This window comes from Myxocyprinus asiaticus, chromosome 25 (genome assembly GCF_019703515.2).
Source record: "Myxocyprinus asiaticus isolate MX2 ecotype Aquarium Trade chromosome 25, UBuf_Myxa_2, whole genome shotgun sequence".
NCBI lineage: Eukaryota > Metazoa > Chordata > Actinopteri > Cypriniformes > Catostomidae > Myxocyprinus > Myxocyprinus asiaticus.
The window spans coordinates 43,017,759-43,045,469 of NC_059368.1; the positions used below are offsets into that span (position 1 = coordinate 43,017,759).

General features: G+C 37.4%; 1 protein-coding gene across 2 annotated transcripts in view; it reads right to left on the reverse strand.

Moving 5' to 3' along the window:
• The window catches only part of snx14 (sorting nexin 14), a 53,221-nt gene extending 26,396 nt beyond the window's left edge, over positions 1-26,825 (reverse strand). Inside the window, exons 1-17 of one of the 2 annotated variants that reach the window (XM_051654725.1) lie at positions 26,680-26,825; positions 25,935-26,070; positions 24,834-24,954; positions 19,848-19,924; positions 19,512-19,590; positions 19,378-19,421; positions 19,196-19,283; positions 19,029-19,113; positions 15,679-15,835; positions 12,851-12,926; positions 12,136-12,180; positions 11,900-11,980; positions 10,594-10,708; positions 9,454-9,609; positions 8,989-9,113; positions 8,567-8,625; positions 1,247-1,270 (exon numbers count right to left, since the gene is read on the reverse strand). In XM_051654725.1, coding sequence (XP_051510685.1) covers positions 1,247-1,270; positions 8,567-8,625; positions 8,989-9,113; positions 9,454-9,609; positions 10,594-10,708; positions 11,900-11,980; positions 12,136-12,180; positions 12,851-12,926; positions 15,679-15,835; positions 19,029-19,113; positions 19,196-19,283; positions 19,378-19,421; positions 19,512-19,590; positions 19,848-19,924; positions 24,834-24,954; positions 25,935-26,070; positions 26,680-26,686 — 1,475 coding nt within the window. In that variant the 5' untranslated portion in view covers positions 26,687-26,825. The remainder of the gene's footprint in view (positions 1-1,246; positions 1,271-8,566; positions 8,626-8,988; positions 9,114-9,453; positions 9,610-10,593; positions 10,709-11,899; positions 11,981-12,135; positions 12,181-12,850; positions 12,927-15,678; positions 15,836-19,028; positions 19,114-19,195; positions 19,284-19,377; positions 19,422-19,511; positions 19,591-19,847; positions 19,925-24,833; positions 24,955-25,934; positions 26,071-26,679) is intronic. The other variant, XM_051654726.1, reaches the window with a different exon arrangement.
• Between the last annotated feature and the right edge of the window lie 886 nt (positions 26,826-27,711).

The following is a 27,711-nucleotide window of genomic DNA, read 5'->3' on the forward strand; positions in this document are numbered from 1 at the left end:
TAGTCCTATATCAACATAACCTGAAAGGCTGCTCAGCAAGGAAGAAACCACTGCTCCAAAACCGCCATAAAAAAGCTAGACTACAGTTTGCAAGTGCACATGGGGACAAAGACCTTACTTTTTGGAGAAATGTCCTCTGGTCTGATGAAATTTTTTTTAACTGTTTGGCCATAATGACCATCATTATGTTTGGAGGAAAGAGGGTGAGGCTTGCAAGCCAAAGAACACCATCCCAACTGTGAAGCATGGGGGTGGCAGTATCATGTTGTGGGGGTGTATTGCTGCAGGAGGGACTGGTGCACTTCACAAAATAGATGGCATCATGAGGAAGGAAAATTATGTGGATATATTGAAGAAACACCTCAAGACATCAACCAGGAAGTTAAAGGTCATCTCAAATAGGTCTTCCAAATGGACAATGACCCCAAGCATAGCTCCAAAGTTGTGGAAAAATGGCTTAAGGACAACAAAGTCAAGGTTTTGGAGTGGCCATCACAAAGCTCTGACCTCAATCTGATAGAAAATCTCTGGGCAGAACTGACAAAGCATGTGTGAGCAAGGAGGCCTACAAACCTGTCTCAGTTACACTAGTTCTATCTGGAGGAATGGGCCAAAATTCCAGCAACTTATTGCGAGACGCTTGTGGAAGGCTACCCAAAAAGTTTTCCCAAGTTAAACAATTTAAAGGCAATGCTACCAAATGCTAACAAAGTGTATGTAAACGTCTGACCCACTGGGAATGTGATGAAAGAAATAAAAGCTGAAATAAATAATTGTCTCTACTATTATTCTGACATTTCACATTCTTAAAATAAAGAAGTGATCCTAACTGACCTAAGACAGGGAATGTTTTCTACGATTAAATGTCAGGAATTGTGAAAAACTGAATTTAAATGTATTTGGCGTTAATTAAGGTGTATGTAAACTTCTGACTTAAACTGTAAATCATCTTCCCACGGCCCTGCCAAACTAACAATGTTTATTACTTCACAGAAATTCAAAAGTACAAGTCTGAAAGGCATAGACATATTTACAAGAGCAACGAATGTATGATTAAATGACAATGTAGTAAATGGCCCCATAGGGCAAGTGACAGTTTCATCAACTGGCTCGAAAATCTCTCACACTGGCCCAATATTTCATATTCTTTATGAAATAGAGCACCTCTAATAACTTTCAGGCAACTTTATCTGGCATGCAAAAAGAGCACTATACAACAGTCACTAAACCACAACGATACACTTACCTTAAATCTTCCAAACTCAAATTCCTGGAAAAACAGGCATAGAGGGATTACTCTCTGCCCTCCATATGTCTCACACTGCTACAGATGTACACTACCGATCAAAAGCTTTAGACCACTAGGACATTTATGTTCTTGATAGAAATGAATGATTCTGTTCACCAAGGTTGCATTAAAATTATTAAGAATTGTAGTAAAGACATTTCTAATGTTACAAATGATTCTATTTAAATAAATGCTGTAGTCTTCAAACTTTCTGTTCATCCAAGAATCCTCTACTTGCAGCAATGCAAGTGTTTGGCATGGACAGTTCACTAAAACTGCTATTTTAGGAGCTGTAAAGGCGCAGTCACTCATACCTTCGCACAGCGAAATTCTGTGGGCTAATTACACATCTCAATGGGAATCCCTGAGATCGTGAATTTTACACGATGGACTTCCGGTGGCAAAGAACTTCCCCTCACGGATTGCACGTGAAGTTCAAGTTTGGTGAACTCTGACAGGAAAATTTGCTGCGTTGACCAACAAAAAGTTACTTGGTTTGGCCTGACCTCTGTGTGGGCTGTGATTCAGACACAGCTACACTGAATATTCACGATGGACAAGGGTATCATTTTAGCGGGGAGTTTCTTTTGAACTTCACTCTAACAGAGTATAAAGAGCAACATTAAAAAGAGGCTGCTTGGCAGTTATTTTTTGCTTTTTTCACACAGGCTCAACATCCGCCCATGCCTTCTTCGTCCGCGGAATTTCGCTGTCCAAAGGTATGTGTGACCTTAAGGGGTCTGTTTCTCAAACTAGAGACTGATGGACTAGACTTCTTGTTGCTGTGCATGTGGGTTGTCCACTTCTCTCTCTGTCCTGGTTAGATCCAGTTTGCTTTCTCATTTCAATAAAGTAGTACATGGAATAGCATTCATCTCTCAAAAAAACCAGTCAATGATGAGTTCCAGAAGAAACTGGTTTCTTTGTGGCCATTTTTTAATGATTTCTGTGATGATTAAGTGACACAGAATATTCTTAGTAGACTGGACTGCTGAAGGTGGGTTTTTCAACTACAGTGGTTTAAGCTGAAGGAATGTCCAGGTGACTGAACTGAAGAAATGTTAAAAGCAAGATGGTACAAAACTGTGCATTTCTCATCTATTACCACCTTCTGCTACTTATACCATTGACGGAAATAAGCGCAGTTAGAATAGCTAAATACATGGGAGAGCATTGTTTATAACTGTCCTATGACTTTATTGTAATGCAATAAATGTATAGCACTTAAATGTTTAATTTTAATATTATTTACACAGTGATATGAAGCTACAAATGGATTAAAGATGAAATGTTTAATAACAGTTAAGTCTTACAAGGTTATATCAGATGGTTACAATTTAGATGTAATAGTTACAAATTTGAAATATGTAGATGAAACCAGTATGCATACTACCTGAGTGAGAGACAATGGAAGATAGAAAGAGAGAGAAAGGCTAGAGAGAGAAAGAGAAAAGAGCCAGGTGGTGAAAAAGAGAGGAAGAGGAAAAAGAGCCCCGAGCCTCAGTAACAATCATCTTTTATCCCTTCCTTGACCAGGTGACCATAAACAAACTAGATACATTTAAACTGACAATCAGCAGACCACCTGTAACCCACACTGTGTTCAACTTGTGACCATTTGCAGAGTCCCAATACACACACACCTCAGCCAATAGACTGATTGAACACTATCAGCACCCTCTGTATGTCTTGGAATGCAGTGAATAGTTTAGAGCAATCCTGCTGGAATCTCAGCCATTTTACACTTTTTGACTTTGAGTTGCTAACATGTGAGCTGGACTCAGTTGTGCAGCAATTAGTACTCAAGTAGTGAAACTCACTGTAGCGAGTCCACCAAGGAGCCATCCACTATGCTTACTTTTTTCCCATTTTCTATTCTTTTTCTTATACTACTTCTATTTCCTTGTTATGCTTGTAATACAGTATGTGTTTTCAGTACATTCCTGTTGTTAACTCTAAGTGAAAATCCACACGAATGCATTTGTAACAGACTTCATAGTAGGAGGGAAGGAGGACACAGGTAATGTTTAATTGTCAACTTCAGCACTTATAGCTTCACACAACTCAGCAGTTTTACAGGCATGTAGTCTCTCAGACTCTTTAGCTTCATGTACACAATAATCACATAAGCATCCTAGTTTCATGAACACAGCAGGCTTCCTTGTGCCAGTCTCTCTCTCTCTGCTGGTGGCGTGGCCACTTATATGCCGCTCTCCCCATGGATTTCTCTCCGGACGGATGTTCGACCATGCCCCCGCTGCCACAGTGCTGTTCACTGCACAGTCCAAAACACTAAGGTTGCTTAGTACAGCCTCACCACCATCCCTCTCTCCGTTGAACCATGGAACTGCCAGTCAGCTGCCAACAAAGCTGACTTTATCCTGGCCTTCACCAGTCAGTCAAAACTCAATGTTTTGGCTCTGACTGAGACATGGATCAGTGCAGAAATCACTGCTACTCCCTCAACTCTTTCTACCGACTTTCACCCACACTCCTTGCCTGACTGGCGGGTGGAGGGACTGGTTTGCACATTTCCATCTCATAAAAATTCACATCTCTCTGCAATAACATATATTTCGAATATCATGCCATTGCTGCAACTAATTCTGCTGAAATTCACTTTTTGGTTATCTATCGTCCTCCAGATCGGCAAATTTGTAGAAGAGTTAGATTTATTTCTGTCCTCATTCCCTGAGGATGGCACTCCGCTGGTTGTCCTTGGGGACTTCAACCTCCACCTGGTCAAACCTCAAGTGGCTGACTTTCTAGCTCTTCTGACTTTGTTTGACCTTACAAGAATGCACACCCCTGATCCTCCTCTACACATCTCTGACCATTTCTTCATTCAGTCTCTGTCACTCTCCCTTCTCCCTTACCTCTCACTCCACCTATGGTTTCCTTCCACCATAACCTCTGCTCTCTCTCTCCCCAACTCACTTCTCTTCCCTGGTCTCTGCATTGCTTCCCTCCACTAACCACTTTTCATCACTTGATGTAAATGAAGCTGCAAATGCTCTTCGCTCAACATTAACTTCTTAGCTTTGTAGTGTCTGTTCTCTTACCTCCAGGCCAGCACGTGCCACACCCTCAAGCCCCTGGCTGTCGGAGACACTTCGTGACCACTACACTGAGTTCAGGGCTGCGGAGAGGAAGTGGTGCAAGTCAAAAGACCCTGCTGACCTGAGCAAATATCAATCTCTTCTCTCCTCTTTCTCTTCTAGTATTTCTGATGCTAAGGTTGACTATTACCAGAATAAAATCAATAATACATCAAATTTCTGCAAACTGTTTGCAACTTTCTCTTCTCCACCTCCTTCCACTATTTCTCTGACTGCTGATGACTTTGCCACATTTGTTACTTAAAAAGTAGCAAATATCAACAGCAAGTTCTCTACACCACACACCCACAACCCCTCTCTACCCAATTCCACCCTGTTTTCTTTTTTCTCTCCTCTCTCTGAGACTGAGGTTTACAAATTGCTTTTTTCTTACCATCCTATCACTTGTCTGCATGACCCCATCTCCTCCCATCTTCTGCAAGCTGCCTGTACATCAATCATGCCTGCACTCACACACATCATCAACACATCCCTTACAACTGGAACATTCCCACCACATTTAAGCAGGCTTGAGTAACCCCACTGCCTAAAAAAACAACACACAACCCCACAGTAGTAGAAAACTACAGACTGATTTCTCTTCTACCTTTCCTGGATAAAACTCATGATTCATGAGGGTTTTATTCAACAAGTTGTCTGCTTTTCTTTCACAGAACAACCTCCTTGACATACATCAGTCTGCCTTCAAAAAAGGATACTCAACGGAGACTACCTTCCTCTCAGTCACTGAAACACTGCGACTTGAGAGAGCTAACTCCAAATCATCTGTCCTCATTCTCCTTGACCTTTCTGCTTCTTTTGACACAGTGAACCATCAGATCCTTGTGTCCACCCTCTCTGACCTGGCATCACAGTCACAAGGTCTCCTGGAGAGGAGAGGTGTCCAAATCACATTAGCTTACCACTGGTGTTCCTCAGGAATCAGTGCTTGGACCCCTCCTCCTCTTCTCGATCTACACTACATCACTTGGACGATCATTATGGTTTTTTCTACCACTGCTACACAGATGATATGCAGCTTTGTCTGTCATTCTAGCCAGATGGCCCTACTATCTCAGCTCATATCTCTGCCTGCCTCTTGGAAATCTCGGCCTGGATGTAGGAACGCCACCTTCAGCTCAACCTTGCCAAGAAAGAACTCGAGATCTCAGCCAATTTGTCTGTTGAACACAACCTCACCATTCATCTTGGTTCAACTACATTAAAGTCAACCAGGACAGCCCAGAACATCACATCAACCGCCCATTCTTGCAGGTTCTTGCTTTACAACATCAGGAAAATCAGACCTTTCCTGTCTAAATATGATGTCCAAGCTGTGGTAATTTTAATACTTGACTACCATTACACTCTGTTGGCCGGCCTCCCAGGTAGCAAGATTAAGCAGCTACAGATGGTCAAGAAAGCAGCAGTGCGTCTGGTCTTCAATCCACCAAAGAGGGCTCACGTCTCCCCCCCAGTTGATTTCACTCCACTGGCTACCTGTAGCTTTTGCCATTTGCTCTGTCCGGTGTGCATATTTATGTACTGTATAATAATTAGACAAGGTCAATGCCATTTGAATTTAAACCATTTAAATATCAAAGCACCCTGAAGAGGCTATTTAACCGCAGCAGTGTAACTCCACGCAAATGACAATACTTGCGTTCGCTGCCTCACAGAAATGTGACTGCTCAGGCAGAGCGCATATACAGGCAGTGACAGTTTAATTAATTTTGTTTGACTTTAATGTGAGATTTTATACTTTGAAGATCCATGTTTTGTGCTATATGCTCAAATCTCACTGTGCACTTTATTTGCTGCTATTTTGTGTAGTGTTTGAGAACATTTACTTGAAATAAACATTCTTTATTCCCATGTCCTGACTCCAGGTGAAAAACTGATTAACAGTTCACAAAACCTCGTGGTTAACCGAATGTTAAAAAACGGTAACCATGCACATTCCTAGAATAAACAATACTTACATCCCTAAAAAATAAATATAAACTAACTTCTTAAGCCACTTTTTGTACCATCTAATCAATGCTTTACTGCTACAATAATGTAATGTAACTGAAATGTCTGAATTATTATATTTATTAAATATATTATATTAATCATTTTAATTAGGGATGATGATTAATTGATGGTTGATTAATCAACATTAATAATTTAATTGATTATGCTTAGCGATTGTCAATTAATCAATATCATGACAAATGCATCCTGATCAAGCAAGCATACGGTGAAAAGATGGTCTATGCAGTCATCCGCTGCTAGAGGGCGCACAGCTGCTTGCGTGCTGACTGTCTTGTCATGACAGTGACAACGATGCGCATCCTTCACTTCCTTGCTTGTAAAGATGAAGCAGACACAACGTAATCAGTGTTAGAGCGTTTCTTTATAAATGAATATTACAATTACTGCATGCATCGCGATGGTAAGTGCATCATAACATTGTTGATCCGCCAATCTCCCTGTACCTTCCACAATGTCATTGCTTGCCGGGAGATCAAGCCACGTGGTAAGATGCGCGGGTTGACTGTCTCAGACGCGGAGGCAACTGGGATTCGTCCTCCGCCACCCGGACTGAGGTGAATCACTATGCGACCACAAGGCGCATTGGGAATTGGGCATTCCAAATTGGGAGAAAAAGGGGAAAAATCCCCCACCAAAAAAAAAGTACTGTATTCACACGGCGTGTTATTATTTGTCTTAATTTAAAATTTTTTTTAAAAAGTTTGAAATAACCCACAATATGTAGTTTTAATGAACTTGTATCTGAATCTTCTATACAAGTTATTATTAAGAGTAATACATTAATAGTAAATTAAACAATTCACAAATTCATACTAAACACAGCCTAAACGTATTGCAATACACCGACCTGAAAATATATTAAGAGGAAAATACCAATACTCACGTTTCTTAAGTGTATTTATTACAATTATATTTAAAAAGTAGGCTACATGCACATATTATTTGGCATCATCCATGTGCATTTTGCAGTACTAAAATGAACGATTAACCTGTTCGAATCTAGTGCATTTTTTGGCTGCTGCCTTCAAATTTTCACACCCAAATTCACAAGCTCACCTAACAGACATGCAGTGGACTAATTGCAAAAAATTGGTCTCAATTTACAGAAAATCCCCCAAATTTCATAAAAAGATTCCAATAATTCATAAATAATACTATATACTGTGTTTATATGTTTATATACTGTGTTTGCATTAATATGTTTACAATCTTGTTGTCCTAACTTTATAATCATGTCATTCTGGTTCCGTTTGCTCCCTCCACAAGATGACAGCAAGTAAGAAAAGGAAAAATAATTTTTCCATCACAGTATACAGATATGAAATGTAGGTGGCGCTATAACACAGCTAAACACTCACACATGTGCTCGTCCATAGACAACAAGTGTATATTTAGAGTGCATAGACATTCCTCCCTGTTTTGTTGAATATGTTGGCCGCTGAATTGACTAGAAGCTCAATCTAGGTGTCGCTGAACAGCTGAGATCCCCAGATGTTTAAAATTCCATCATCAATAGATGAGAAAATATTTTGCCAACAATTTGTTTATATTGCTTTTTCTACTGGACTGCATATTTCTTTTTAACTTCTGATACATTACATTGGATTATTTACCCAAGCAAGCTCACAGACAAATAAACAATATCTCATTTGAACGAAAAATTAAAAGAAAAATGTCTCTTAATTATCCAGCACATTATGTTATTAATTTGAATCGATTGAAAGCCCAAATAATACTATATAATTTAAATAATATAGCCTTTTTTGCATTACTGTAATAAGAAGGGGGAGGGGTGTGCTTCATTTTCATAAAATTGTCACAATGGAAAATATTTAATGGAAATATCAATAGGATTCTTTTTCTTTACGCAAAATATCTTTGTATACTGTATATATACAGTATGTTTTCTTTTTTTGGGGGGGTGAAATATGACCTGCACATATTCTTGACAGGTTTTGTGAGAGTCACCCAAGAGTTGCAGGAGTTTTCTTCACTTGCAGTTGTGACTCTCTCTCATAACCAAACTGTGTATGAACAGAAGTGTCCTTAACTTTTCAAATACAATGGACAATCGCATTCTGCTGCTGTGTACTGCCCTCTCACTCTCACTCTCTCTCTCTCACACACACGCACACACACTAACCTGATTAACTTTAAGTTTCTTGCAGGAGACTCAGCGCCCCACAGCAGGTGTCTAAAATACTGAGGTTGAAAACAGAGAGATGTTGTCATTTACAGTAAATCACAACATCTGCCTTAACCACATTTGAAGTCAACATGAAACAATGATCACAACCCATTTTATGAAATGTGATGAATTTCGGAGTGAAACAGGATATCCAATAAGGAAAAAAAACCTCCTAAATCACCACCTGAATAGCTCTTTGCCTATTGGTTAATATTAACCAATACACCCTTGGTGCTATCAGCTGAAAAGGAAAGTTGTTTTATGAGATTATGAAAACATTTTTTCTTTGGAATAACATGCAGTGATGATCCTGCATGAGTAAATGTGGTCAATTTTGATTTCATGTTGACTTTAAAAGCACATTTTCTATAGGTTACCTCATCACTGTGGCAAAACATGGGTGTGAAGACGTTCTCGAGTAGAGACAGCACGTGTTCATATGCCTCAAACAGACAGCGCATGGTCTGCAGCTTCACCACACCTGTATATGGCCCCTGAGCGACTACAACAAGAGACAGAGAGACAGCCAGTGAGAGGGAGACAGGCAGTGTCAGTTTTAGGGGTTGCACAACTCCTGATTTTTTATAGTCGACTAGTCGAGCCCATTAGTCGAACACCAGTTCTGAAGTGCATTCTGTGTGTGTGTCTTTTAAAGTGAGTCTGACAGAACATCACAGCCTATATTTGAGCCACTGCGGCTTCACACCTGCTGTATTTCCTACAGACGCATTTTTTAAATCACTTGGTGAGCGACTTCCGGCTGACAGTGTCGACTAAGTTAGTTGTCTGTGCAACCCCTAGTCAGTATGATGTAGATGATACAGCACGTTCATGACACTGACTGTTGTGTATCTCGTCTATGATGAAGGAGTCAAAGCTGATCTTGTCAATGCTCTCCTCCAGACAGTACGTGTGATAGATCTTCTGCACCTCTTCATGCAGACGCTGCATCTCAGAGTCACTCAAGTCAGGACACAAGATCCTATCATTAAGCTCCTCTACAAACAGATGGTCACAGAGAATACACATGCATTATACAGTACATGGGCAGCACAGGGCATAAAATCAGTTACTTTTCTGTGCACAAAAGCAGCATTTGTCTGTTCTAAAACCTACTGAGATTCCTGACACGAAGGCTGAATCACTGCCTCCTAAAATACATCATTTAGGCCAAATTCTAAAATAGCATCATATGTACTGTATCCTTCCCCAGGTAGGCAATTCCAGAATACACTGTGATGAGCTCAGTAAAACAATAATTCCAAGATGAAAGAAAGCGAGAGAAATTTTGATTATAAATAAATATTTTATATATATATATATATATATATTACGCGTTCATTTTTAGCAAATAATAGTTTTTGTTTAACATGTAAAAAAAAAAAAAAAATGTACGCAATTAATACAGTATCTGTTTTTTTGTTTTGTTTTTTACTTCCTGAAACTTCAAGCTATGGGAGAAAGGTGTCTCGAATTGTTTCTGGCAGGCTACTCAGGCTCTGCATGGTTAGGATTAGGGTGGGGGCGGGGTTAGGGCACCAAACTCAGGCACCATTGTACTATGACTGAAACGCAACTAATATTTTTCCCCACTTTCTGTGGCTAAAATTGTCATATATACATTTCCAGGAGGTACAAGCTCGACTGAACTGCACATTCTGCACAGAAACTAATTGTGTGGAGCAGTGCACGCTTATTCATTACTCACGACGCACGTCCCCGGCATAATAAAACAGTGGATTTACTGTACGGAGAATGGAGAGTTCACCCACAAGTGGTGAACTGGCAGTGTGAGAGATATAGGCAAGCTGCAAAATCCACTGATTTTAAGGCATGTATACATACAGTATACTTGTATCAAAGATTAATACCTGTAAAAATGTGTCTAGTTAACTTTATCTGCAAAAAAACTGAACAGATATATTTAAATAATTAAAATAAATGATACAGTGTACATTGTGAAATGCATGTGCTCTGCTCACCCACAGTCAGGCAGAACTGCAGCACATGTACAGCTCTTTCCTCCTTCAGAAAACTCATGAAGCGAAATAACAGATCCTGCTCTTCCCTGATCTCCTTCAAGTCCAACTTCAACACCTGACACAACCAAATTTTACACGATAATTTGGTTAAAAATTTTATAAAAATAACAAGATAAATGGATAACTCAAATTCACCATTCATGCCCCCTTACCTCAAAATAAATTCCATTATTCAATGATTTCAAAATAAAACAAACAATATACAGTTTTTACTTCTTAAAGGGATAGTTCCCCCCAAAAATGAAAATTCTCTAATCATTTACTCGCCCTCATGCCTTCCCAGATGTGTATGACTTTCTTTCTTCTGCTGACCACAAATGAAGATTTATAGAAGAATATTTCAGCTCTGTAGGTCCATACAGTGCAAGTGAATGGTGACCAAAATTTGGAGACTCCAAAAATCACATAAAGGGAGCATAAAAGTAATCCATACGACTTCAGTGTTTTAATCCATATCTTCAGAAGTAATATGAGAGTTGTAGGTGAAAAACAGATCAATATTTAAGTAATTTTTATCATAAATTCTCCTCTCTGCCCAATAGGGGGCGATATGCATGAAGACTGAATCACCAAAAACAGAAGAAGAATGTGAAAGTGAAACTGAAGTGGAGATTGACTGAGCAGGGCGGAGAATTTAGAGTAAAAAAGGACTTAATTATGTATCTGTTTCTCACCCACACCTATCATATTACTTCTGAAGACATTGATTTAAGCACTGGAGTCATATGGATTACTTTTAAGATGACTTATGTGGATTTTGGAGCTTCAAAATGTTTGATCACCATTCATTTGCATTGTACGAACCAAAACAGCTGAGAAATTCTTCCAAAAATCTTAATTTGAGTTCAGCAGAAGATAGAAAGTCATACACATCTGGGATGTCATGAGGGTGAGTAAATGATGAGAGAATTTTCATTTTTGGCTGAACTAATCCTTTAAGATACTTTCTGAAATGTCTATTACTATTAACGCTTTACTTGTCGGCCAAATTAACAAAATGTCTTTGAATCATCTTAATTTAGAGGCTTTTCTTAATAAATATTTATTAATTTAAATATTTAAATATCATCCTCAAAACTTACATATTCGCCTACATGACCCACGTAATTAATTATTTCAATTAAAATTATATTTTGGTAGGGCTGTCAAAGTTTCAATCTAAAATACGTCACTTTGTGGAAGTAAAATGGGTTTGAGGATGCTGCTTCATGTTGACTTGAGATGTTGCATAAAATGTTGCACTCACAGAGGTTTTCTTGTTGCGAGTGTCTGCAAACTTCTGCAAGAACGGCACCAGTGCAGATGGAGGGTCCGTCAACTGCTCAGGCTAACAGCACAAAACACATACAAATAAATTAAACACGTAATTAAACACTACAATGTAATTGCACATGACTGCTACATTATCTTCACATGACTGCAGTTTCTAACAGATACTGACTGTGATTAAACAGTTTTTGGGGTTATTTCATGTTAACTCACTGGAGTATCATCAATGAAGATGAGCACCATGTGATTTACTGTGTCCTGCACAAAAAACAATTCAGTTCATTACACAATTCAAAACAACAAGATCCGCACAGACAAACAACTACATTTATCTTCATTCTATTACATGTAGTGCCCCCAAGCAGTATCTGAACACTTACACCACACCTAAACATGCATTATATACAAAAGAGCAAAGCATGTGGCATCTGCATTCAAATGTTGCTACAGTTGTTCTTAGAGCCATTTTTGCAATGACTTTTAATCGACTGGTGTCAAGGTGATTTTAGTGTATGCATGAGGTCAGTTCAAGTCAACTTCACACAGGCGTCCTAACAGAGTAACCACAGGTGGACTTCCGCACACTAAGGTTTGACAACCACAAAATGTCAATAATTTTAATCTTCATTTTCAACAGTATATTTATCATTTTATTGTTTCAAAGCTAACAAACTTCTTTTTATGCAATGTTTGCTTGAAAAGTGTGTTTGTGCTGTTTTTCAAATAAATGTTACTTAGTTTGATATTTTGTAATATAATTCAAAGCCATTCATACATGATTAAGCGTGACTGAAGTGATCAAACAGTTCTCTGGGGTAACTGTATATGGCATGTGAAATGCTGCTATTGCTATATAAAAAAATAGAAGCACAGGCCTAACTATTTGGGCAAAACCGGTTAATGTCCTGATTTCACATGCTCCACTCACAGGGTCAGCTATGAAGTCCATGACTGGGAGAAATACAGAACCTGTCATGACCTCTCGAATCAGCAGAGCCAAAGATCTGAGAATAAACCACAGAGTTTCAATGACTATGGCAGAAAACATGACCTGATCCTCGTTACACTTTTAAACAGTAAGTTTTACACACTTAAATCTAACCCTGATACAAGGGGTGAGCGACTAAATGACATATATCACGGTATGAGGAATATTATGTCACAGTAAAATTATACATCAATATAGTTATTTTCGCTGGACATTCAACCAAAAAAAAAAAAAAAGGTTTGTATATTAAATGCCCCAAAATGGTTTATATTGAATGACCAAGTAGCAATGCATTTATTTTTTTTGCTAATTGAACACTTTACAAAAAAAAGATCATTCTTCTCTTTTGATTATTTTGTTTTTATTTGGAACTTGATAGAAACAAACCGAAAGTTAAGAAACCTAACTCAAAAAACAAAAAAATAACTTTCATCATTGCCAGTTTTACTGAATCCTCCCTTGTTTATATTACTCAAAAAATTGATGCAACCAAGTGAACTTAAATTAACTGAGTTGATTCAATGCTTTCAAGCTTTTCTTAATCTATTTGTGTTGGGACAACATTAATATTTTTGGTTTGGTTAACTGAAACTGGCCTGGGGATTTCTAATTCCCAGCATGCTTTGCATGGCACTCGATATTGAGAGAAAATGTTAAAATTAAGTGTTATATAATGTGTCTTTGTGCAAGATGATTGTAAAAGGGCAGACTTGTAGTGTTTAATGTTTTGTTGAGTTGAGATTTAGAAGAATTTCTGTAATGTTGGGAGTTTTGGGGGTTACCATCGTGGTGAAGAGTGGAGCTTTCGCTTAGTCTGAGGACAGGTACATGTTGAGAATGTTCTAGTTTGCTTTACTCATTGAGCAATTTCATAGCATTCCCCAATGCATGCATTTAGCATGCTAGCATTTACTGAACTAGCTAGTTAATCACGGAAAGAGATTCATTTGAGTTCATTTAATATGTCTAATTTAGTTGGGTCTCAATTATGTTCCCTCTACTTGAAATATTTAAGTTAAGATTACATGGTAGTTTTAATTTAAGAAAACTAATTTCAAATACGTGGAACCACTGTCCATGATTGAATCAAGTTCCGCCAAAGACATTTTTTTTTTGTGCTGGCATTAAGACTTAAGTTAAAGGGTTAGTTCACCCAAAAATGAAAATTCTCTAATCATTTACTCTCCCTCATGATATCCCAGGTGTGTATGACTTTCTTTCTTCACCAGAACACATTTGAAGAAACAAAGAAAAATATCTCGGCTCAGTAGGTTCTTAAAATGCAACTGGATGGTGATCAGACTTGTAAAGCTCCAAATATCACAGACAGTCAGCATAAACGTCATCCATACGACTCCAGCAGTTGAATTCAAGTCTTCTAAAGTTGCTGACTACCACCCCTGGAGTCACGAGTTCGAATCCAGGTTGTGCTGAGTGACTCCAGCCAGGTCTCTTAAGCAACCAAATTGGCCCGGTTGCTAGGGAGGGTAGAGTCACATGGGGTAACCTCACCGTGGTCGCGATTAAGCGGTTCTCGCCCTCAATGGGGTGTGTGGTAAGTTGTGCGTGGATTGTGGAGAGTAGCATAAGCCTCCACATGCTGTGAGTCTCCGCGGTGTCATGCACAGCAAGCCATGTGATAAGATGCGCATACTGATGGTCTCAGAAGCGGAGGCAACTGAGACTTGTCCTCCGCCACCCGGATTGAGGTGAGTAACCATGCCACCACGAAGACCTAGTAAGTAGTGTGAATTGGGCATTCCAAAATTGGGGAGAAAAGGGGATAAAAAAATTAAAATAAAAAAGTATTCTAAAGTGATACGATCCTTTTTGGTGTGAAAATATCAATATTTAAGTACTTTTAAACTATAAACCATCGCTTTGGGTAAGCATCATGAGAGCACAGAGTTCATGCCGTCTCTCATGTGACGAATTTGCGTTGCCATGTTACGGACGTGATCTCACTTTCTCCTCTCGGTTGAGACTTCCAGCGTAAGCACACACATGCACCATTGTGAGTAAAGAAAGAAACAAATACAGATCTAAACCAAAACCAAAGAAGCTTCTGTACAGTGTTCCTCCAACGCACTTGTAAACAGCATGGCGCTGCTTACCAGAAGCGATGATTTAGAGTTATTGATGATTTATTTTTATCGCACCAAAAGCGATCGTGTCGAAGACTTTAATTTAACAGCTGGTGTTGTATGGATGTCATTTATGCTGATTGTCTGTGATTTTTGGAGCTTCAAAAGGTCTGATCACCATCCACTTGCATTTTAAGGACCCACTGATCTAAGATATTTTTCTATTTTTCTTCAAATGTGTTCTGCTGAAGAAAAAAGTCAAACACACCTGGGATACCATGAGGGTGAATAAATGACGAGAGATTTTTCATTTTTGGGTGAACTATCCCTTTAAAAGTCTCAAAATGGTAAAACAAATTAAACTTACAGCTCTGACCATGAACGAGAAACATTTGAATCTGCTGTAAAACAGTCAATACACATCTGTGATCACAAATAAACTGAATTCTATATTAATACAGCAAGTTATGATGGTGTTTCACTACATTTGTTTTTGGTTGACTTTCAGGCAAAAATAACTATACAATGATATATAATGCCATAAAAGGCTAGTGGCATAAGATTTAGCCATCCGACCCATCATTAACCCCAGTGTTCTAGTCTCTGTTATAATAAAAACACCTTTTTATTGCTTATGACCTGACTATGTATTGTAGTTAATGTGAGTGTGTGATTTGCAGTCACCTGCAGTCTGTCGCTTTAGGAGGCATGACGTATTGAAACAGCAGCTCTGTGAGTTTCCTCAAGTAATGCAGCTCATCTTTACGGCCACGCAGAGCTACATGAAGATCTGCACCATACTCCACCAGTGCTGCTTGCTGAAGATCTTCTGCATTCTTTACTGTACGCACACACACATACATGTTGGTGCGGCTATCCTTATGATGACTCTCCATAGACATAATGATTTTTATACTGTATGAACTATAGATTCTATCCCCTAACCCCTAACCTAACCCTCACAAAAAACTTTCTGCATTTTTACATTAAAACAAATTAAAAAAAAAAACATTGTTTAGTATGTTTTTAAGTGATTTGGATTATATTGACACTAGAAATGTCCTCATAAACCACATTTATAGCATAATACCCTTGTAATTACCAGTTTGTAACCTAAAAAACAATTCCTTGTAAACCACCCAAACCCGCCCACAAACACACACACACACACACACACACACAATTAATTTACTAAGTCAAAAGTTTGGAAACAAAACACTGACTGAATTTATGTTTCTCATGATCTTAAAAACCTTTTTATCCAAGTTATTACAGGTGCATCTCAATAAATTAGAATGTCGTGGAAAAGTTCATTTATTTCAGTAATTCAACTCAAATTGTGAAACTTGTGTATTAAATAAATTCAATGCACACAGACTGAAGTAGTTTAAGTCTTTGGTTCTTTTAATTGTGATGATTTTGGCTCACATTTAACAAAAACCCACCAATTCACTATCTCAAAAAATTAGAATATGGTGACATGCCAATCAGCTAATCAACTCAAAACACCTGCAAAGGTTTCCTGAGCCTTCAAAATGGTCTCTCAGTTTGGTTCACTAGGCTACACAATCATGGGGAAGACTGCTGATCTGACAGTTGTCCAGAAGACAATCATTGGCACCCTTCACAAGGAGGGTAAGCCACAAACATTCATTGCCAAAGAAGCTGGCTGTTCACAAAGTGCTGTATCCAAGCATGTTAACAGAAAGTTGAGTGGAAGGAAAAAGTGTGGAAGAAAAAGATGCACAACCAACCGAGAGAACCGCAGCCTTATGAGGATTGTCAAGCAAAATCGATTCAAGAATTTGGGAGAACTTCACAAGGAATGGACTGAGGCTGGGGTCAAGGCATCAAGAGCCACCACACACAGACATGTCAAGGAATTTGGCTACAGTTGTCGTATTCCTCTTGCTAAGCCACTCCTGAACCACAGACAACGTCAGAGGCGTCTTACCTGGGCTAAGGAGAAGAAGAACTGGACTGTTGCCCAGTGTTCCAAAGTCCTCTTTTCAGATGAGAGCAAGTTTTGTATTTCATTTGGAAACCAAGGTCCTAGAGTCTGGAGGAAGGGTGGAGAAGCTCATAGCCCAAGTTGCTTGAAGTCCAGTGTTAAGTTTCCACAGTCTGTGATGATTTGGGGTGCAATGTCATCTGCTGGTGTTGGTCCATTGTGTTTTTTGAAAACCAAAGTCACTGCACCCTTTTACCAAGAAATTTTGGAGCACTTCATGCTTCCTTCTGCTGACCAGCTTTTTAAAGATGCTGATTTCATTTTCCAGCAGGATTTGGCACCTGCCCACACTGCCAAAAGCACCAAAAGTTGGTTAAATGACCATGGTGTTGGTGTGCTTGACTGGCCAGCAAACTCACCAGACCTGAACCCCATAGAGAATCTATGGGGTATTGTCAAGAGGAAAATGAGAAACACGAGACCAAAAAATGCAGATGAGCTGAAGGCCACTGTCAAAGAAACCTGGGCTTCCATACCACCTCAGCAGTGCCACAAACTGATCACCTCCATGCCACGCCGAATTGAGGCAGTAATTAAAGCAAAAGGAGCCCCTACCAAGTATTGAGTACATATACAGTAAATGAACATACTTTCCAGAAGGCCAACAATTCACTAAAAATGTTTTTTTTTATTGGTCTTATGATGTATTCTAATTTTTTGAGATAGTGAATTGATGGGTTTTTGTTAAATGTGAGCCAAAATCATCACAATTAAAAGAACCAAAGACTTAAAACTATTCCAGTCTGTGTGCATTGAATTTATTTAATACATGAGCGTCACAATTTGAGTTGAATTACTGAAATAAATGAACTTTTCCACGACATTCTAATTTATTGAGATGCACCTGTATACTTAAAGGCTTGAAATCAGTTTTGGAGACTAATAAAAACTGTGGCTTCACAAGTACAGTACAGAGCACTGTTGTATAAATCTACCTCTTTACATGCACATTTAATTTTATGAGTGTAATCAAACAGATTGCACCCTCTTGAAGCCTAATATTTTATTTGAAAGGAACTGAATGTGAATTCTTGTTCAAACATTTTTCATACTCTCAATCATTGTCATTTGTATTGCTTTATGAATTCTAAATACAATAAAATAATATTTTCACATTTTTTGTGTCATTTGGCAAAATAACAGCTTAACTGACTCCTCACAAGTGATTTCAACCTTGAATTTTCTTTGTTTTCTTCAAACATCACTTGTTTCATCTCTCATCTTGTTTAATAAGTACACTAACTTCTGAAAAACTTTATTAGGGGCAAAATTGTTAGTTGTGGTGGAAATTACACCAAAACTGTAGGACAGGCATAATTTTTTGACAAACTGAAATAATTTTCCCACAGTAAATATTGGTGGTTTGTTTATTTCACTCTTAGCTTTAAACATCTAATAATTTGTATTTTTAAAATGGATTTTCAACATTTTATATTTAAAGTCTGTGTCTGGAGACAAGGCTAAAACAATCAAATCTGTACATAAAAGGCATTTTAAAAATACCCAAAATAAATTATGAAGGCCTGGTAAAAAGTCTCCAAAACAGTTTTAATGAGACCTTTATATAACAAAAAGAAAAACGTTTAAATCGGTTCGCTTTGATGAAAACCAACCCATGGCACATGAAAGAGCCCAATACTGCATATGGGGTACATCAAGTGTGCAAATGATGAATGTTGAGTTACGGATGTATTAGGTTAATGAAAAAAAAAATCAAACAAATTCATCAATCTAATATTACATTATTTCCATGTAAAGATATGTATCTGATATATTTCCACACATTAGTGGCCCAGATGGGATTTGAAAATGTGAAATTCAATGTGAATTGTGCTGTTCACACCATCTTCCTAAATCCTAAAAACAGACCTGCATTACAAATGAAAAAAAAAAAAAAAAATCGGTTGAACTTTGCCTTCATTTTGAACACTCAATCTATTGTTTTATCATTTCAAACCTAACAAACGTCTTTTGATATTTTGTTATCTACCGACACTCAACAAGTTGTCATGACAATACGCACCTTTATGATGTGTTTTAGCAATGATCTCAATGTGCTTCATAGCAGCTTTCAGCATTTTATCCATCACAAGTGAAGGAACATCCACCTACAGAGACAATTTTTTGAAATTTAAAGAAACACTAATATGTGTGCATGCATTGTGCTGTGTGCATTAGTGTAAAAATAACCTTTTGTGCACGGTGAGCCAGAACTGCAGCAAAGAAACGAATCGTCTGTCTCAGTTCATCCACACACCCCTCATCATCTGTAATATCTCTGATCACAAAAACACCAAATATATAAAACGTAAAGTGAATATATGGCTTATATTTTCAGCAAATTTAGCACCGAAAGCAGACTTGTGTCATACCTGTACCACGGATACACAAAGTTCTCCAGAACTAACTCCAGAACCTGAAGATCAGTCAAGAGAAGCACTAAGTGTGATTTATTCATAATATATCAAATAAATCATTCCACTTATGGCTGGAAATATGGCTGTACCTCTGAAATACTGGCATCCACTTTGGATGGCACTTTAAGGTCCAGCCATGGCTGATAGTTTTCCAGGAGAAGTGTAGGTCTGTGCAATTAACACACAAATGCTTCATATGGAGTTTCATTCATGGATTTATTATTCAATCAAAACAGCAAATGTATAGTTTTTTAAGTTATAACTCTAAAAGTAGTGTTTAACATTATATCATGGACAATACAGTGCCAATGTCCAGAATCAAGTATTCCAGAAAGTTCTGTTAACCATTTCTCACTTCTTTTTTGATGTTGGAGTGAAATATGACCCAAACATAGTGAGACACACCCTGTAAGGGCGTGACATACCTGTGACGTGTGCACTGGTGTTTGCCACATACTGCACAGCTGTGAAACAGTGGAAATAATTCCTGCTGCTCCTGTGCCTGCACACATACAGCATATATGAATCATTCAATTTGTTATTAGTTCTTTAACATCAGGCCTGCATTTCCCAAAAGCATTATAAACCTAAGTAGATCATAGAAACGATCATCAAACAAATCATCTTAGAATTAGTACTTGAAAATTGTTGTAGATCTACAAGTGTCATAAGGACACAGACATATGCAGTCACCTACAGGACTATCACAAAAATGCACAATTTAATACAGTTAATGTTGAGATTCTTCACATTATGCAGTAGTATAAAATGTGGCCAAGACTCTTATTTTCAATTGTATTTATTGTTATTGAAATATAATTGTATTATAACCTATGGGTCTATTTATCATATCAATTATATATATATATATATATATATATATATATCTATATATATAAAATTAGGCTAATGTAAATAGATGTTTAATATACTGTATATATATATATATATAAACATATACATAGACATATTAGAGGTAGACCAATATATCGATTTCATCGCTTAATTGGTGCAGATAGTTGCTTTTTGGAACTATTGTTATCAGCAAAAATCTATGCCAATAGTTGCTGATTTTTCATTTATTTATTTTTTTATTATTTATCAATAAACCTCATCAGGTGAAATAGATCTACAAAACTTTTCAGTGATTATATAGGCTATAAAAAGCTTAATAAAATAAAATAAATACTTATAGAGCATACAGAGCATTGTAACAGGACCAAGTGTCTGTCATTTCAAAATAAGAGTCCCTGGTGTATTTTGGGCTTGTTTACAGTTAAAAGTCCCACGCTACGCATCAAATCTTAATTTTTCTGATTATTATTGGGATTTTGGTTGCACAATAAACACATTTTGGGATTTGTTTTTTTTAAACTCTTTCAGCCTCAATGTCTTTGCGCATCAAACTAAGGAAAGACTATGACATTTTTTTTCTTTTCAAGCATCTTAGTTATTGGTATCGGCAAAATCCACAAACGGTCGAACTCTAATATATATATATATATATATATATATATATATATATATATCAGTCAATAGTTTTGAAACACTTACTCATTCTTTATTATAATTTTTTTTTAACTATTATTAGAATAATAGTAAAGTCATCAAAACTAAGAAATAACATAAATGGAACTATGGGAATTATGTTGTGACTAAACAAAATCCAAAATAAATCAAAACTGTGTTATATTTTAGCATCTTCAGAGTAGTCATCCTTTGCCTAGAATTTGCAGACATGTACTCTTGACATTTTCTCAACCAGCTTCTTGAGGTATCACCCTGGGATGCTTTTTAAACAGTTTTGAAGGAGTTCCAATCTATGTTGGGCACTTATTGGCTGCTTTTCTTTATTATTTGGTCCAAGTCATCAATTTCAAAAACTTTTTTTTTTTTTATTAAATTTAAGTTTTATAATGAAATAAATTAATATGGTGGCACAATTATATTTTTTTCTACAAAACTAATTTCAAACATTTAAGAATACGCCTTCAGATCAAAAGATTTTTAAGATCATGAGAAACATTTCAGTCAAGTGTTTCAAAAATTTTGACTGGTAATGTACACACACACACATATATATATATATATATATATATATATATATATATATATATATATATATATATATATATATATATATATATATATGAACTCACCAAAAAAAGAAATGTCCTCTCACTTTCAACTGTTTTTATTTTCAGCAAACTTAACATGTAAATATTTGTATGAACATAAAAAAAAATAAATAAATAAAAAATTAATAAAATTAATTAATTAATTAATTAAAAAGATTCAACAACTAAGACATAAACTGAACAAGTTTCACAGACATGTGACTAACAGAACTGGAATAATGTGTCAAAATCAAAAGTAACAGTCAGTATCTGGTGTGGCCACCAGCTGCATTAAGTACTGCAGTGCATCTCCTCCTCATGGACTGCACCAGATTTGCCAGTTCTTGCTGTGAGATGTTACCCCACTCTTCCACCAAGGCACTTGCAAGTTCCCGGACATTTCTGGGGGGAATGGCCCTAGCCCACACCCTCTGATCCAACAGGTCCCAGACGTGCTCAATGGGATTGAGATCCGGGCTATTCGCTGGCCATGGCAGAACACTGACACTCCTGTCTTGCAGGAAATCACGCACAGAACGAGCAGTATGGCTGGTGGCATTGTCATGCTGGAGGGTCATGTCAGGATAAGCCTGCAGGAAGGTTCCACATGAGGGAGGAGGATGTCTTCCCTGTAATGCACAGCATTGAGATTGCCTGCAATGACAACAAGCTCAGTCCGATGATGCTGTGACACACCGCCCCAGACCATGACGGACCCTCCACCTCCAAATCGATCCCCCTCCAGAGTACAGGCCTCGGTGTAACACTCATTCCTTCGACGACAAACACGAGTCCGACCATCACCCCTGGTGAGACAAAACTGCGACTCGTCAGTGAAGATCACTTTTTGCCAGTCCTGTCTGGTCCAGTGAAGTTGGGTTTGTGCCCATAGGTGATGTTGTTGCCGGTGATGTCTGGTAAGGACCTGCCTTACAACAGGCCTACAAGCCCTCAGTCCAGCCTCTCTCAGCCTATTGCAGACAGTCTGAGCACTGATGGAGGGATTGTGCGTTCCTGGTGTAACTCGGGCAGTTGTTGTTGCCATCCTGTACCTGTCCCGCAGGTGTGATATTCGGATGTACCGATCCTGTGCAGGTGTTATTACACATGGTCTGCCACTGCGAGGACGATCAGCTGTCCTTCCTGTCTCCCTGTAGCGCTGTCTTAGGCGTTCACAGTACGGAAATTGCAATTTATTGCCCTGGCCACATCTGCAGTCCTCACGCCTCCATGCAGCATGCCTAAGGCACGTTCACGCAGATGAGCAGGGACCCTGGGCATCTTTCTTTTGGTGTTTTTCAGAGTCAGTAGAAAGGTCTCTTTAGTGTCCTAAGTTTTTATAACTGTGACCTTAATTGCCTACCGTCTGTAAGCTGTTAGTGTCTTAATGACCGTTCCACAGGTGCATGTTCATTAATTGTTTATGGTTCATTGAACAAGCATGGAAAACATTGTTTAAACCCTTTACTATAAAGATCTGTAAAGTTATTTGGATTTTTACAAAATTATCTTTAAAATACAGTATCCTGAAAAAGGGACATTAATGTTTTTGCTGGAATTATATATATATTTTTAAATAAAATGCATAAAATAGACAGATAAATGGAATGGATAAATAATTAGGCCTACATCAATAAATTACCCACACGGATTTTTGTGCGCAACCACGTAGTTGGTTTAATTATGTAGTTAATTTATAAAATACGTAATTATTAACAACATAATAATTAGGTATTTCTAAAGTTAAGTTCAAAGCTATAATGAAATTACAATGACGAGCAACACTATTCGGTCACTTTTCAGCACTTCATATCCAGACAGCGACTATTAAGTAGCACTTAAAGTGTGTCATCGCATGTTCATGTTAAGTGCAGTTTTGGGAAACACATTAAACAGGAAAGAATGTTTGTTCTTCTCACACAGAGAACGCTCTTAATGAATGAATAAATGTTACGCTTATATAGCACTTGTCTGACACTACACTCAAAGCATTTATATAGCGCTTAAGAGTTACGATCCATCGTTATCGGGAAATGAGGCCCAAGTCTGACGATAAACTTTAATATTATAATTGTCATTGTCTATTATTGTGTTGAAAACCAGAAATAAAATAATAATAATAAACAGTATCAGCCATAAAACAGTAAAAAAAAAAAACAAAAAAAAAAACACAACAATCTTTTAATCTCTAGTAATATACAGTAGTACTGTATATAGTTATACAGTTAGCCTAACTATTGTCTGTTGCCAAGAAAAATAACACGGATCATTTTATGAATAAATGATCGATCCATTAATATAGAATTCAGCTGATGTGATTTTGCCACTGAACACATGCAGGATGAACATATAGTTAATTACTTTTTAACTATAAACCATCACTTCCGGTCAGCAGCAGTACACGCATTCACAAGAGCACAGAGTTCACGCGTCTCTTGTGTAACGAATTTGCGTTGGCATGTTACGGATGTAATCTCACATTTTCCTCGGTTGAGACATCCAGCATAATCACACAAACACAAAATAGACATAAATTTAACTGCTGGAATCGTATGGATGACGTTTATGCTGACTGTCTGTAGTTTTGCAGCTTCAAAGGTCTGATCACCATCCACTTGCATTTTAAGGAACTACTGAGCTAAGATATTTTTCTATTTTTCTTCAAATGTGTTCTGCTGAAGAAAGAAAGTCATACACATCTGGGATGGCATGAGGGTGAGTAAATGACGAGAGAATTTTCATTTTTGGGTGAACTAACCCTTTTAAAACATGTTACACATAACACAATATCCTAAGCTGTCTAAACACGAGGAAATCACAACAGAGTAACTAAAAAGTAGCTAATACTTCAGTATATTTATTATACACTATTATTTCAGGAGCTCATCTTTTCAGGACAGTTTTCTCATGATGTTTAATCTTACATATTCAAAATAAATATATACTGTACATTTTTCAAAATATTTGAATATTTGGTTAAAGTTTGATTATAGTTTGACAAGTTTTTGTCATTTTGCACATTATATTAATCTAAAATATGTAATTTTACAATTATCAGCCATTTTAGTCAAATTAGTAAAATTGACTAAAATTAATGAATATGACATGATGAAATATTGACTAAATTTAAAGGACATTTTCATCAAAGGAAAAAATATTAAGACAAAAAAAAAAAAATGGCATGAAAATTAACACGTGTGGTCACAGACATGTGTACATCAGCTAACAGAACATATTTTACATCAGCTTCACCATGGCTCTTTCAATTAGAACTATCAGTTTTGTGACACTTACCTTCCTCTTGGTCCTTATAGAGATGAGAATATTAGGCAGCAGGTATTCCGGACTGAGCGAGCAGTAGAACGTGATCACTCCAGCCAAAAACGACCAGAATATCATCAGAATATGGAGATATCTGGAAGAAAGATAGAGATTACACACTGCTGTGACCAGCGGGACTCTGACCACTCTGAATGACCCTCATACTGAGATAACACCATCCACATGGAAAGCAGTTAAAGTTTTCAATATTCAGTATTAAGTAAATGTCTGTTCATTTCCAAACATAGCCATGGTCATTTAGTAGATGTGTCCACACAAAGTGTCTTACGAACAAGCCAATCATAACAGACGTGACAGTAGTAAAGACAGTTTGTTTAATTGTAAGGTCCAAAGAGATGGTGGATGTTCATGTGACTGTTTGAAGCGGATTTTATGAGGAAAATCTCATTTAAAGGGATAGTTCAACCCCAAAATGAAAAATCTCTCATCATTAACTCGCCCTCATGCCACCCCAGATGTGTATGACTTTCTTCTGCAGAACACAAATGAAGATTTTTAGAAGAATATCTCAGCTCCGTAGGTCCATATAATGCAAGTGAATGGTGACCAGAACTCAGAAGTTCCAAAAAGCACATAAAGGCAGCAAAAAAGCAATCCAGACTCCAGCGGTTAAATCCATATCTTCAGAAGTGATATGATAGGTGTGGATGAGAAACCCACATCAATATGTAAGTCATTTTTTACTGTAAATCTACACTTTCATTTTTCACTTCCACATTCAGCCACCTACTGGTAAAAAAAAAAAAAAAAAAAAAGGACTTAAATATTTATCTGTTTCTCACCCACACCACTCATATTGCTTCAGAAGTTATGGATTAAACCACTGGAGCTGTATGGATTACTTTTATGGTGCCTTTATGCTCTTTTTGGACACCATTCACTTGCATTGTATGGACCTACAGAGCAGAAATATTCTTCTAAAAATCTTCATTTGTGTTCAGCAGAAGAAAGAAAGTCATACACAACTTGGATAACATGAGGGTGAGTAAATGATGAGAGAATTTTCATTTTTGGGTGAACAATCCCTTTAAATCTGCTTGTGAAGATACTCACTGGTTGAGTATGATGGTGGAGGAGATCATAAATGTGAAGATACAGAAGATAACAGGATACTGATGGGCAACATCCTTAAAGGCATCCAAGCGCAGATGCCTCCTCACAGAGCCCACAAATGAGTCTGACATTATACCTATTAGACACAATATATCACAGAATATTACATCACAGAATCTACCCTTCCTAATCAGTACTGTGATATTACAGTGATGATACTGATTCACAAAAAAGTACCACAGTGTCCTATGGTACTGCCACGTTTTTGTTTTTTGGTGACATGTACCATGGTAATCTTGAAAGTACCATGGAGTACATGAATTTCAGTACTATGTTATACCACGGTATACCATCTGATACCATCACTGTACCATAGTACCACCACAGTACTATTTGTAGAGGAGAATAATTACCATATTCATATACCATCTTTTCATGGAATATCTAAAAACATGGTAATACCATGGTACTGTACCAAAATATACACCATTTTATATTTTATAAACCAAGCAGGGTATTAAATGATTACCACGTTCAAAAATCATGGTTTTTACATAGTACATGTCCAAAACAAACTGTACCACACTATTCTTAAGAGTACCTCGAAGAACCATGTAAATACCATGGAACATTAATTTGAAGACATTGGTATACCATGGTCAGATTTAAATGAGTCCTGCTGATGTAGTCGTGTTGTTGATCAGCTTGAAATGTCACTTTAAGTGCGCTATTATTGTTTACTCACCTGACATATGATGATCACAGGTCAGATATGAACTCTATAGACATGTGAACACATAATCACAATGCTGTATCGATCATCCTCTAAATTATTCACATGATCAGATTACTGATCAACAGCTCGAGTTTAGACACTTCCCTACCGGGTTTGTTATGACGACTGCAGCCGGAACACCTGTCAAAATAAAAGTCACCCATCATGCTACAGAATATTGGTGTATATTGCGCGTTGGACACATACCGTCATCTACTGTTTTCTTTGCATTCAGCATGGGTGATCTATCTATTCTACTTAAACCCTTGTTTGGGTATTTATTCAAGTGTTCAGCTCAGATGCCTAAACCACACCACTTGAATTCCTATCGTTACCAATGTGTGTGCAGTTATGTGTTAATAATTAAATTCCTATTATGCCTATCATAAAATCTGTTTATCTTACCCTGTGTCCATCAAAAATGTCATAATTACTCTCTGATTTACTATATTTTTTAAACTTGTCCCTAACCCCCATTTCTCGAAGCTTATACCTTCTACGTTACCTCGTAAGTTCTCGACCACATTTCTTTTTTCCATTTAATATTTCCTACATTTCAAAAGTATGTGCTCTGCTGTATCTATTTACCCACTAAAACCACACGTACCTGTATTGTTTACCTTTTAAAAATAACAGTGCATTAAGACAAGCCCTGGATGTCCAAACTGTAAATTTGATCAAACCACCTCCTCTTTCCTTCATCGAACCAAGTTGTACTGTACGTATCCTTTACTGATGGTATTATATTATAATAAAATCTTCCTGTTGGACATAAGTTCCATTTCATCTGACACTCTTTTTTAATTCCTGTTTTAATTGCTGATTTAAGTAATTAAAGTCTGTATTTACTGTAATTGAGAATACTGAGGTTTGTTTTGGGACTGCTCTATATGCCAAACATCCATAGTCATTAATGGGTCTTAACATTCCTCTGTAAATGCTCAGCACTGCCTTTTTATCTGCACTCCACCCACAACCTGATATGGCCCTCATCAAATTTAT